The 11,734-nt window shown below is 39.9% G+C and overlaps 1 protein-coding gene across 1 annotated transcript in view; it reads left to right on the top strand.

Annotated features, from left to right (window-relative positions):
• EIF2AK4 (eukaryotic translation initiation factor 2 alpha kinase 4) overlaps positions 1-11,734 on the top strand; it is a gene marked incomplete at its 5' end in the record, with an annotated part of 36,889 nt that overhangs the window by 2,669 nt on the left and 22,486 nt on the right. Inside the window, 12 exons of the mRNA XM_010137614.1 lie at positions 1,331-1,504; positions 2,339-2,419; positions 3,006-3,154; positions 4,714-4,829; positions 5,887-6,044; positions 6,479-7,014; positions 7,372-7,481; positions 8,013-8,170; positions 8,515-8,927; positions 9,651-9,720; positions 10,371-10,454; positions 11,662-11,732. Of these exons, the coding sequence (XP_010135916.1) occupies positions 1,331-1,504; positions 2,339-2,419; positions 3,006-3,154; positions 4,714-4,829; positions 5,887-6,044; positions 6,479-7,014; positions 7,372-7,481; positions 8,013-8,170; positions 8,515-8,927; positions 9,651-9,720; positions 10,371-10,454; positions 11,662-11,732 (2,120 nt within the window). The remainder of the gene's footprint in view (positions 1-1,330; positions 1,505-2,338; positions 2,420-3,005; positions 3,155-4,713; positions 4,830-5,886; positions 6,045-6,478; positions 7,015-7,371; positions 7,482-8,012; positions 8,171-8,514; positions 8,928-9,650; positions 9,721-10,370; positions 10,455-11,661; positions 11,733-11,734) is intronic.

Raw genomic sequence — 11,734 nt, forward strand, 5'->3', positions numbered from 1 at the left:
AAAGAGAGAGAACTGTTCTCGCTGCCTTGATAGGTGTTCTTTATTAAAGCGTATTCTGCAGTGTGGAAAATTTGAAAATACTTCAGTTCCTGTCAAACTGAACAGCAGATGTGGGGTTTTAATTATTAAGATTCCTTCTTTATTTTTTTTATACATTGTGCATGCACGAACACCTTGCCTTCTGAACAGTAATGTGGGAAAACTATTTTCGTTTGCCTGTCATATATGTGCATATTCTGCTATGCTTTCTGTTCTGAATTGCTTCCTGGCTTCATTCTTATTTTCAATCAGAGAATCTTTTAAATGACAGCCTGTTACGGGCAGATGGTACAACTTAATTTGTCTGTTCTCCCACGTATACATACCAGTCCTGCCCAGTGCTGCTGCTGATTCCAGGCGTGCATCTTTCTGACATACTTACTTTTCTTTAATTTTTGATATACGATGGTCTATTAGCACTATGGATTGCTCGAATTAATAAAGGGATGCTGCTAGACTGATGAAGGCTGAAGCCCAGACAGGTCGGTAGATACGCAGTTCAGCTAAATGAAGATTGATTCCAAGCTTGCAAACCATGTAGCAGAATTCAGTGGAGTTTTCAACTGGAAAAGGGCAGGTCTAGATTAGGCATTAAGAATAAATTCTTCACTGTGAGGCACTGGAACAGGTTGCCCAGAGAAGCTGTGGATGCCTCGTCCCTGGCAGTGTCCAAGGCAAGGTTGGATGGGGCTTTGAGCAACCTGATGTAGTGGACAGTGCCCCTGCCCGTGGCAGGGGGATGGAATAGGGGATCATTAAGGTCCCTTCCAACCCAAACCATTCTGTGATTCTTATTTTAGTAGTTGTGGTTTTCTGAACGTGTAACGCTGGAGGAGGCTTTACAGTTCTTCCTGGGGGGCTACTTTGCAGAGGAAGGATTGGATTTTGTGTTAGTAGTGAAATAAGTAACTATTTTGTAGTAATAGGTACAGGAATAGACAATTGTAAAGGATTTAGTTTTTTGTAGCTTGTATGTCATAAAGACATATATTTGTGAATAGAAAAATATGTCTGAAAAAGGATGAGAAAATGAATTTTTTATATTTTTTCTCTTTTTTAAAAAAATAGTGTGGTTGAAGTTGTCTGAGAGTAATTTTTGCCATCTTCGCTGCTGTGGTCAGGATTTTTCATGTTACAGTTTATTAATTAGTTCTGACAAAATACTGAAATACGGTGAACTCTCCCTGTGAAGTAACAAAATCAGCAGTCACACTGCCACTGTATTGCTTTTTCGAGGTGAGTGTCATTTTACTATGTGATCTGCTTGTTATTTGTATTTGTTTTCTTTTAGGTGATGATATTTGAACTTGCTGACCATGTACAGTCATTTCTCAGTGAGTATAATAAACCACCCTCGAAGTCTTTTCATGAAGAAATGCTAAAAAATCACCAAAAAGAACGGGAAAGACTGGCTCAGGAGGAATTGCGTAGGGCACAAGAAGTTAAGAGAAGAGAGGAGCAGGAGGTAAGAGAAATTAGAGCGTGAATAACCTTGTATTCTTAAGAGAACATAAACAGTCATGGTTTTGTAGTCATCCTGCATAGTGGTGGGTTTTAGTGAGTTATTAATGTGTCAGACCTGTCTGTACGAGTTGATCAGTATGTGCTATATGAACTATCTGCTGCTGTAACTGTAATATTTTAACAATTGTGTTAAAAACTAACCCTGAAAAATATTTATGTCCAAAACAAACCTCAATGTGGATTTTGGATCAGATGAGAATCGCTCATGAGAGGACCTTACATAAAAGTGTAATAAGCAAAGCTGTATGTGAAGTGCTTCCCGTCTTCACTAGGAGGTATTAGCCAGACAGATGTGTAATCATACCTTCCTTCAGCCACAGCGTGACTGGAATGTTCGCTGTGACCGACTTCTCTAGAGCACAGTACGTTTGATCTAAAAGCACTGGGAACTGCACACGTTCTTCACTAGAAGCAGCGGTTCATCTAAGTCTGACAGAGACCAGTAGTGTGGTGTCTGCACTGTGGGAAAAGAGATAGAATGGCTCTTCTCTGACAAGAATGTTTTAGCTTACTCCTCTGTTCTGTACACAACATTATTGTTTTCTTTTGACTACAGTGATTGTTGTAGTCATGCTGTTCTTCCACAGCATACAGTGATGCTGTTAACTTTCTTGGGAGAGCTGATTTGACTTCTCTTTATTCTTGTGAGATCACGAGTCTCTTTAACACTTCGGAAAAATCAGCATCACAGCTTTTTTATTTTTTAACCAGTGTAGGATTAGCAGTTGAGTTGCTTGTACTGTCACATCTCTAACAACACCAACATTTATTTCAGCAACGTGAAATCCTTAATGAGATTCAGAGAAGGGAGGAGGAGAAAAGAGAAGAAAGGAAAAAGAAAGAGATCGCCAAACAGGTATTGTTTCTAAGCAGGGGTGCAAAAACTTCTTCCTAGTACTGTGGTATATGCTTGTTTAAAAAAAAAAAAAAAAAAAATTTTGCTGCAGATAATTGTTAGATTATATTTTTCTCTTGTAACTTGACATTGCATGTTTGGGGTTCCAGCCCGGTCCAAGATGGATTTACATGACTGAATTGTCCTGGACATTCTCTCTCATTCAGTGCTTCTATAACAGATCTAGGTTAAAACAGGTTCTTAATTATATGGACTTTATTTCTGGAATAAAATCTACAGTAAAGAAAGATAGTTTAATGTATTAGCATCTTAAGTCTGTTGAGGTAGATGTTTTCAAACGGGCATAAAAAAAGCTAGTATGTTCTGGTTTCGTTGTAAAAAATCTTTACATTCTGCGACCATGGACAGTGCCGAGATGTACTTTCTGAATCTTGGCACTTCTTTCTCAGCCTTATATGTACATTTCTTATGAAAACCTCTTTCTTCTGTGATCTGAGTGACTTTATAGAATAATAGTGAAGTACTCGTGTACGTTGAGAAAGGGAGCGGTTTCTGTACTTTATTTGGTGTTTTTCCTGATTCATAGGAACGTTTGGAAATAGCTGCTCTGACAAGTCAAGAAAATTCCCACAGGAGAGATACTGCAGGGCACAGAGTTGCTCCCAGTTTAAATGGCAGCTCTTCGGAACATGCAGTGAATAATAAGCACCGACCAAGTTCAGCTGGACGTTCAAAGTAAGTATGACAGTTTGCATGAAATTTTGTTTGGTTTTTTGTTTTCAAACATTGCAAGTGGAATTTGGAGGCAAGAGAGTAAAGTGCCATGTTGCTGACCTCATTTTGGCCTCCATCTCACTCTACCCCCTATTCCTCCCCCTCTTCATTTGGCGTGGTTTGACTTACTCATGTGCTATGGATAACTTGGGAACTTCCCGATTAGAAAAAGTCAGCTTGACCCTTAGTTAAAGTATTTGGCAATCATTGGAAAGCGTATTCAGGTTTACTTAGTCTTAGAAGTATGCAATAGGTTGGCAGTTGCAGGAAAAAAATATTTTAAATCCATTAATGAAGGTTTTGAAATAGCACAATAAGTTAAAGTTTATATTCATCTCCAAAATATTTGCTGTAAAGGTATACTGATGTAAAGTTCCGAGTTGGAGAATTGGATAATGCTCTGCATTTGCAGAGCAACTTACTGGAGGGAAGATTAGAGTTATTGGAGGGTTCTTTTGCTGGTACGTAACTCATCTAGGTTAGGGTTGGCGATGATGTAGGTGGGTTGGAATTGTGTTTTGGTGGGTTTTGGGGGTTTGATTATTTTGTTTTTTTAATTTTGTGTTGGGTTTTCTCCCTTTGAGTTCATAACTGATACAACTGTCAAAGGCAGTGGAGATGTCCTGGTATTAATTTTCCTAGTTTTGATTCAGCTTGTGCGAATAACTTGTTATTCAGACTACTGTTTTAATGGAAATAATGTATTTCTGTGTTTTTCTTGTCTGTAGACTTGAAAAATGTTTTCACGTTATTTATCAGCATGGATACCTGATGCAGAAGTTCTTCTTTGATCTGTCCTGCTTAGACTCTTGCTACAATCCCTTCCCCTTGCCTCTCCCAAGTCATATTTGGCAGTTGTTTCTGTACAGTATTTGGTAGTTCATGAATTTCTCTTCTGCTCCTCTTGATAATCTTCTATAACAAAACAAGACAAGTGTCATACAAGTTTGTACCATGCTTTAACGCAGAATGCATACAGTGGACTTACATTAACTTTCCACACAAATTCTTGCATTATAAGTTCTTACTTGAAAACAAACAAATGAGAAAACCCAAAAAAGAACCCCAATCAGTCCCCCCATCCCTCCTAACACCAAAAAGACAGAGTTACTTATTTTAACAGTGGTGAAAATAATCAAAAAGGGTTTTGAAACATTGAAACTTCCTTTGATGCCATGTTTGTAGAGTTAAGCAAAAACGTTTTGAAACAGGATGCAAATCAAACATATGTATTTTTCAGAGGTATAGTATGTTTGCTCTTTAAACTTTTTTTCCTCCTCCCTGCCCTGGCTTTGGATATAGAGATCCTGTAGAGCATGATATTGCTGCTAAAATGCTGAATTTCTAATCAGACATAGATCTTTGTGTTAACTCAGTATCTTTGAAATTAATGGGTATTATCATTGGATACAGAAGACTCTGAAAGCTGATCCTCAGGCAGAACTGATATCTTTAGGAACTAGGGACTGCAATAATACTGTCTTTTTAAATTGGAGAAAAATACTCTGTTCGCATTGCAGACGGGACCGGCAGCTTTCTTTTAGTAATAATAAAGAGTCCCCTGGCAATCATGAAGTTTTGAACTTCAGCACAAGTGGTGGTGGACAACTCACTGTCCATAAAGGAAAATGTCTAGGTAAGCAAAATTGCAATTGCAGCTTGAAATACTGGGGTTTGGGCTGGTTTGGTTGGTTGGTTTGGTTTTGGGTTTGTTGGTTTGTTCTTTGTTTTTTTTTTTTTTAAGAGAGAGAACTTACAGTGTTAACAGGTACAGCAGCAAGGGTGGTGAGATCATTCTTGTGGTTCGTGAAAGGTCACAATCAAGAGTGGGAGAGAGTAAAAGGAGAAGTTACTTCATGATAAATATTTTATATTTTCTTAGGACTATTTTAAGTAAAAAATTTGCTGCTACAGTTACATAACTGAACAGCCATACCAAAAGAAAAAAACCCTTCTCAATGTTTTATATTCTCTACATAACTGCAATAATACCGAAAACTAATAGCTTCTAAATTTAAATAGCTGAGTTGTCAGATACGCGTGGCTACCGAGCAAGAAGTCATGTAGCTTTCAGCAACATCGGACACCAGAGAGAAGCGCAGGGTTGGAAATACTTACTTACTCTCATTCCATCGCTGCTGATAGCAATGGCCTGAAAGCAGTGTGTTATTTAGTGAAAACATAAATACGGGCAACAATAGGAGACTTTCAGAGCTGACAGGCTCCATGAAGTGCCTATATGAATGGACCAGCAAATGTTTTCAGTGCTTGTTTTCAACGTACCGCTTCCTCAGTGGCAGGATGAAACGCCCAGAAGTCTCTGGAGCAAAGAGAATTTTATTATTTTGTAGTCTGAGGATGAACAATTAAGTTATTGTGTGTAGAGCTCCGCATTTGCTCAGCAGAACGAGTGTTTGTTTATTAAAACCTGGAGTTCTTTGAAATGTGCAGCAGTATTTTGTCAGTGTGCTATGGCTTTTACTTGACTACTGGTACACAGCATTCAGTCTCATCAGACCTGGTATTTTCCATACCTACCGTGCAGGTATGGATCTTGTTCATTGTAAGTGGGTTTGTGTTTCTGCAGTTCCAGAAAGCAGGCTCACGGGTGTTTATTTGGCATTTGTACGAGCTCTTGTCAAGTCCTTACGAACAAAAGAAGCCCTGTTTCTCTTCTCTCCCTTTATGTATAGGCAAGGATGAACAGCTTGGTAAATCAGTCTACAACGCCTTAGAAATTCACAGTGGAGACTTCGTTTTGATATACGAGTGGGTTCTGCACTGGCAAAAAAAGTTGGGAAAGTTTCTGACAACGCATGAACTAGAGAAGATTGAGAAGTGTAAGAAGCAGGTAATGCCCCTATTTTGCATTTGGCTTAATAAAGGTTAGGTGGGGTTCAGTGCTTTCCTTGAGGCTGCTAGTGTTTGTTAAACTTGACAGGGTGCTGATGAATTTGAAAATGCCGATGTTTGCAGTAACTGCATGACTGAAAAAGATGGGCGTATCGAGGAGTTCTTTTACAATAATACAAATACAAGAAAGTGTATTTGCAAGTATGCATAAATAAAACAAACTAAATATTAAGATACTAAAATGCTGAAGAAAAAGGGAATCAAGCTTATCTGGCAGAAATTTGTTCTCGCACCTTGTGTACAATACTTGCTTTTCAAAAAAGGATGAGAATGTCACATACGTTACAAGTATATTGTACATGTTATATATTTAAATAGTGGTTTGTTCATGAGATGTGACTCAATGCATGTTACGTTGTGTTTCCCTAACAGCTTCAGGGTGCAGAAACAGAGTTCAGCTCGCTGACGAAGCTAAGTCACCCAAACATAGTACATTATAAATGTATGAACCTCAAAGAGCGGGACGATTCAATCGTGGTGGACATCTTAGTGGAGCACATAAGTGGGTGCAGCCTTTCTGCGTACTTGCACAAAGAGACTCCAGTGCCAACTGAGCAGTTGCGCCATTACGTGACCCAGATCTTGGCAGCTCTTGACTATTTGCACAGTAATTCCGTAGTGCACAAAGGTCTTTGTGCTTCCAGCGTTCTGGTAGATGCTGAAGGAAACGTCAAGGTGACAGACTACAGCATTTCCAAGCGCTTAGCTGATATCTGCAAAGCAGATGTTTTTGAGCAAACCAAAGTGCGTTTTAGTGAGGATGGTCTTCCCAGCAAACTTGGAAAGAAAGGAGATGTGTGGAGTCTGGGCTTGCTTCTGCTTTCGCTCAGCCAGGGCCAAATAACCAAGGAATATCCAGTTGCTGTTCCTACCAGTTTACCTGCTGACTTCCAAGACTTTCTGGAAAAGTATGTTTGTTGCGTTCCTGTTTCTTTTCTGCCTTATTTTTTTTAAAGACTTGAACAGTTTTTTGAAAGAACATCTAAATCCCCCTGTGTCGCTAGCTACAGTTTAGAGACGAGGTGATTGCTCCCTCACGGCTCGGGCTGCTAATCTGGGATTCAGGAGAACAGGTCTGGTGCTCTCCTCTCTGCTCTGCTACCAACTTTGTGTGTCACTGTGGATAAGTCATTTAGTCTGTCTTTGCTTCTGATTCCCATCTGAATGTTAAAGGTGATAATTTCTTAAATACAAGGAGACCGCTGAACATTTAGACCTGACATGGGATAGTTCTTTGAACAGTTCTCTTCTTGGTTTGCTGACAGATGTGTTTGCCTGGAAGATAAGGAAAGATGGACTCCTCAGCAGCTGTTACAACATAGTTTTATAAACATTCCACGAATGAAAACACCTGTAGCTGAAGAAAACCTAGATGGTAGGAAACTTGGTTCTTTCCATATTCTGCTAAATAAGTGGACTACGTGCCTGCAGTGACAGAAAAAGTGCTGGAGCTTCACAAGACTGCACAAGTGTCTAGCGTTAATTAACTTGAAAGCTAGTGTGGTCTGTAACTTCTATATCCATGACTGGCTGGGGTGGACTGACTGCTGTTGTCTCATCAGTAGAAGCAGCTGATGCTTTAGTTTAACCTGTAAATTCATCCACCTCCTGCCTGGTGTAAATGTCACACTTAGTCCTTGAAAGACGATGTTCCATCATTACATTCTTGTTAGAATCAGTTCCTTTGTCCAGCATAATTAAGGTTAGTACCTTAAAACCTGTATTAAGGTTTATGCTTGAACCAGAGTTTAACTCTACATAGCAGAGCACTTCTGTATTTTAGGTTTTAGTTGCACGTAAAGTTGTTAAGGTTTTGTCTTCCTGGTTTCTTATTTGACAGTCCCTTGTGCCTTATCCCCGTAGGCCGGTACTGCCGGTGGTGGTAACTTTGATATTCTCGTTGCAGATTCAGCAGATATAGATTGCATCGAGACAGTTGTACCCAGCAGTCAGATATCCAGCGCTTCATTCTTCACAGAAACACAGCGACAATTTTCGCGTTACTATAATGAGTTTGAAGAGCTTAAATTACTTGGCAAAGGGGCTTTTGGAGCAGTCATCAAGGTGGGGTATAAAAATCATTTCGCTCTATGGAATCCATTTTGGGGATGTGTTTATTTTCTCTGAAGCAAAATGATTTTATTTATTATCTTCTAGTGTGCTGTGCCTGTGTTAGTTTTTTTTGTTGTTGCTTTTTTTTTTGTCTGGCATTGAACAGTCTGATAAGTTTTGTGAGAGGTTGCTGGGAGTCTGGAGAGAAGCCTGTCAGTATGGGGAAGCTGGCATTTGAATTGCTGTTGTTACCCAAGTGGAAGGAAAACTTCCTATTCCAGGGAATTATTCTACTTCTGGCTTTACTCGGTAACCATTTCTAAGCATGTGACTTCAGATTTATTTGAATTCTGCAGGTGAGAAACAAGCTTGATGGTTGCTATTATGCTGTGAAACGCATCCGCATAAACCCTGCCAGCAAGCAGTTTCGGAGGATTAAGGGGGAAGTAACATTACTTTCCCGCTTGAACCATGAGAACATTGTGAGGTATTACAATGCTTGGATAGAAAAACACGAAAGTCCTGTTCTCACTGTGTCGTCATCTGAAACAACTGAAGAGAAAAGAATGCCCACGAAAGCCGGTCCCTTCATCCTTACCACCGAGGAGACAAATGATGTGGAAGCTAATGCTCCTCCTCCAGTTCTGACAAGTTCAGTTGAGTGGAGTACTTCATGTGAAAGATCCTCCAGCAACAAATTCAGTGGAGCGGATCAGGAGTCCAGCGATGACGACGATGACGGTGATGGAGTGTTCTCACATTCATTTTTGTAAGTAGGCTTCAGTATTGGCACTGGAGGGAACATGAGCAGTGCTGGCTTTTCCGAGTTTGTGTCTTTTATCATTCTCACGTCCTTTGTCTGAGGTAGTTCACTGCATTTTCATTCTGTTCCCTGGTTCAAAAAGAGTGTATTTGCCAGCAGTCAGCCAGGGACAGGAAAATTTGTAGCTAATAAGTTGACAGTGTACAAGGGGAATTTTGGTTTAGGCTTCTAGAAGTTTCTTACCGCTGTCAGAGTGCATGACTGTTTACTTTGTTGGACTCTCTCTTCCAACCTTGAGAGAAAAATTTCTAATAAATAACAGAAATACTACAAATCCTGAAAAATGCCTTCCTTGGCCTTTCTTTTTGGTTTTGATTTTTTTTTTTTATTGACATATTCCATACCTGCCTCTGTGTATGGAGTGGTTCTTTCACTCATGGTGTTTTTTGGTTTATGCAAGTAAGTAAACTTACCTGTTCTGTTTATTGAGTACAGATATTAGATTTTACTGATGCAAATATATACCCTCCCTTTAAGAGACTGGGCTGTCAAAGGAAGTGTTGTTTTGCAAGCAGGATACTTTTTTGGGTTTTGTTTTAGGCATATGGAAGGTCTTCAGCTGAAGCTTAGATTTTCTTTTTTTTTTCCTTAAATACTTTTCAAATATTTTAGTGAATATTTCTTGGTACTCAAAACTTTTGAGATTTTTCTTTCTCTTTTTTTAAACAGGCCAACCACAGATTCTGAAAGTGACATAATCTTTGATAACGAGGATGAGAACAGTAAAGGCCATACTCCAGTAAGTATAGCGATAAAGCTAGTGAAAATTCGAAGATCATAAGATAGTCCTTGACAAGCAGATATGTGGTTCTTTGCTTACACCAGCCAACCTAAGGTTATGTCCCATCAGAACAGATGCTGTGCCATCATGAGCTGCATTCCACAGAAATCAGTCTGATGCAGCTAATCTGGATTCTGTTTCCCGTAGAGTTCATGGAGCTGGGTGTGAGTTGCGCATTATAGTCATGAGCCTGTAACACTTCAGTGCGTAAATGATTTATCGGCTAACCATATGGATTGCCTTACATCTGAAAGCTGAAATTCTCTCCTGCTTTTGGATGATATAAACCAATGTATTTGCTCATACTAACCCACTTTTGAAAGTGGTGACAATACATATTTCTAGTAGTCAAAAAAAGATGGGAAGTCCTCCAGTGTTCGTGATGACAAATTACTGCTCATTCTCCCCTCAAAAATGAGTTTGGTCTCATGTGGTTTTTCTAGTGTATTTAGAAGCAGCGGCATTATGTGAATGTATTACTTCGCTGCTATTCAAACCTAGCCGTAGAAGGTGAATTCCCATCAACCTGTTCCACCCATTAGAAAATAGTAGTATGCATAAAACCACCCTCTGACGGCTTCCTGTAGCTAATTGTTACTGTGTTAAAGGATGAAGAAGGTAATGAAAAGAATGGCCATGGAGGAGAAGACAGGACACCAGTCACTCAGACAGTGCATTACCTGTACATTCAGGTACGAATGCGTTTGTGTTTTCAGATGAAAGGGTACCGTTTATTCGAACCTGCAGAGGTCGGTTGCTGGTTTTCATGAGAGAAGTAATGATCTTTAATGATCTTAGTCTCGGGACTAAGTTCAGTGTTGTTTTTGCAACAGACCTTTTACAGGGTGTGGCTGGTGGAAGGCACTGTGCAGTGCACGTGGCTTCTTACGCAGTCTGAGGCTCTGTAGCTGTGCCTGGAGAGAACAAAGATTCGTAGTGCCATAGTGTGCGATGGGATCGCTGTCATTGCTTGTGTACAAGTAGAAGTTGGCAACACCTGACCTAGCCTTAGAACAATCCAACCTGAGTCCATGCCTTCCAAAGCATTGTTCTGCCTTGTGCTTGTTACTTGTTTAGAATATCCATCCCAATACCCTCATGCTGTAGCTGGTGTTCTTGATGGTGGTGGAGGTTCCCAACGTGGAGTTGAAGGGTACAGTTTAACTTCCAGAGGGGAAGTTATATATCACAGGTGTGAAAACTTCCGCATTCCTTTCAAAGGCACTATATTGTGTACGCGCTTTCTTTTGACAGTGAACAGTGATGGCTGCAAAGCCATTGTACGGCCCTAACAGTAGGCACAAAACAAAATTCCTGCAGGTTTGCAACTTCAAGCTTTACTACTGACAACATCTCCTTTGCATTAGGAGTTAGACTGTTTCTAGGAGAAGTTGACTATCATAGCTGACTGTTCTGTGGTGATACGCAACTTTTTACAACACACGTAATGCTAGAGCTCTTCTGGAAGGGGTGTGCAATTAGATGGAATTAGATTTTAGTGAGCTAATTTGCATAGGTAATGTGTATTCATAATACGAGCAGTTAAGAAGCAAAGTAAAATAAAGCCAGAGATTCTTTAAAGTTTGGCTTAAACATACATTAAGGCTTGGCTGGCTTCACCTTGGTTTTAATGTTTATGTTAGAGAATGGACTACTCCACAAGCTCACACCATTGTCCCAGAAAATGAGTGAGGACCCCTAGGTAAAACACGTGTTTCCTAGCTGAAAGACAGCTCACAGGAAAATTCCAGACAGCTGAGTGTTGTGGTGATACTGTTTGTTCCTGAGCTATGCACTACAGAATCAGTCATTAACATGCACACACGTACAAGTTTCTGACTGTCTCTTCCTGGCAAAATTTCCTTCTTCCCTCTATCCCCTATATACGCACAACTGCAGATGGAGTATTGTGAGAAGAGCACGTTAAGGGATACTATTGACCAAGGATTATACGAAGACACCAGTCGGCTTT

This window comes from Buceros rhinoceros, unplaced genomic scaffold, assembly GCF_000710305.1.
Source record: "Buceros rhinoceros silvestris isolate BGI_N320 unplaced genomic scaffold, ASM71030v1 scaffold17026, whole genome shotgun sequence".
Lineage (NCBI taxonomy): Eukaryota > Metazoa > Chordata > Aves > Bucerotiformes > Bucerotidae > Buceros > Buceros rhinoceros.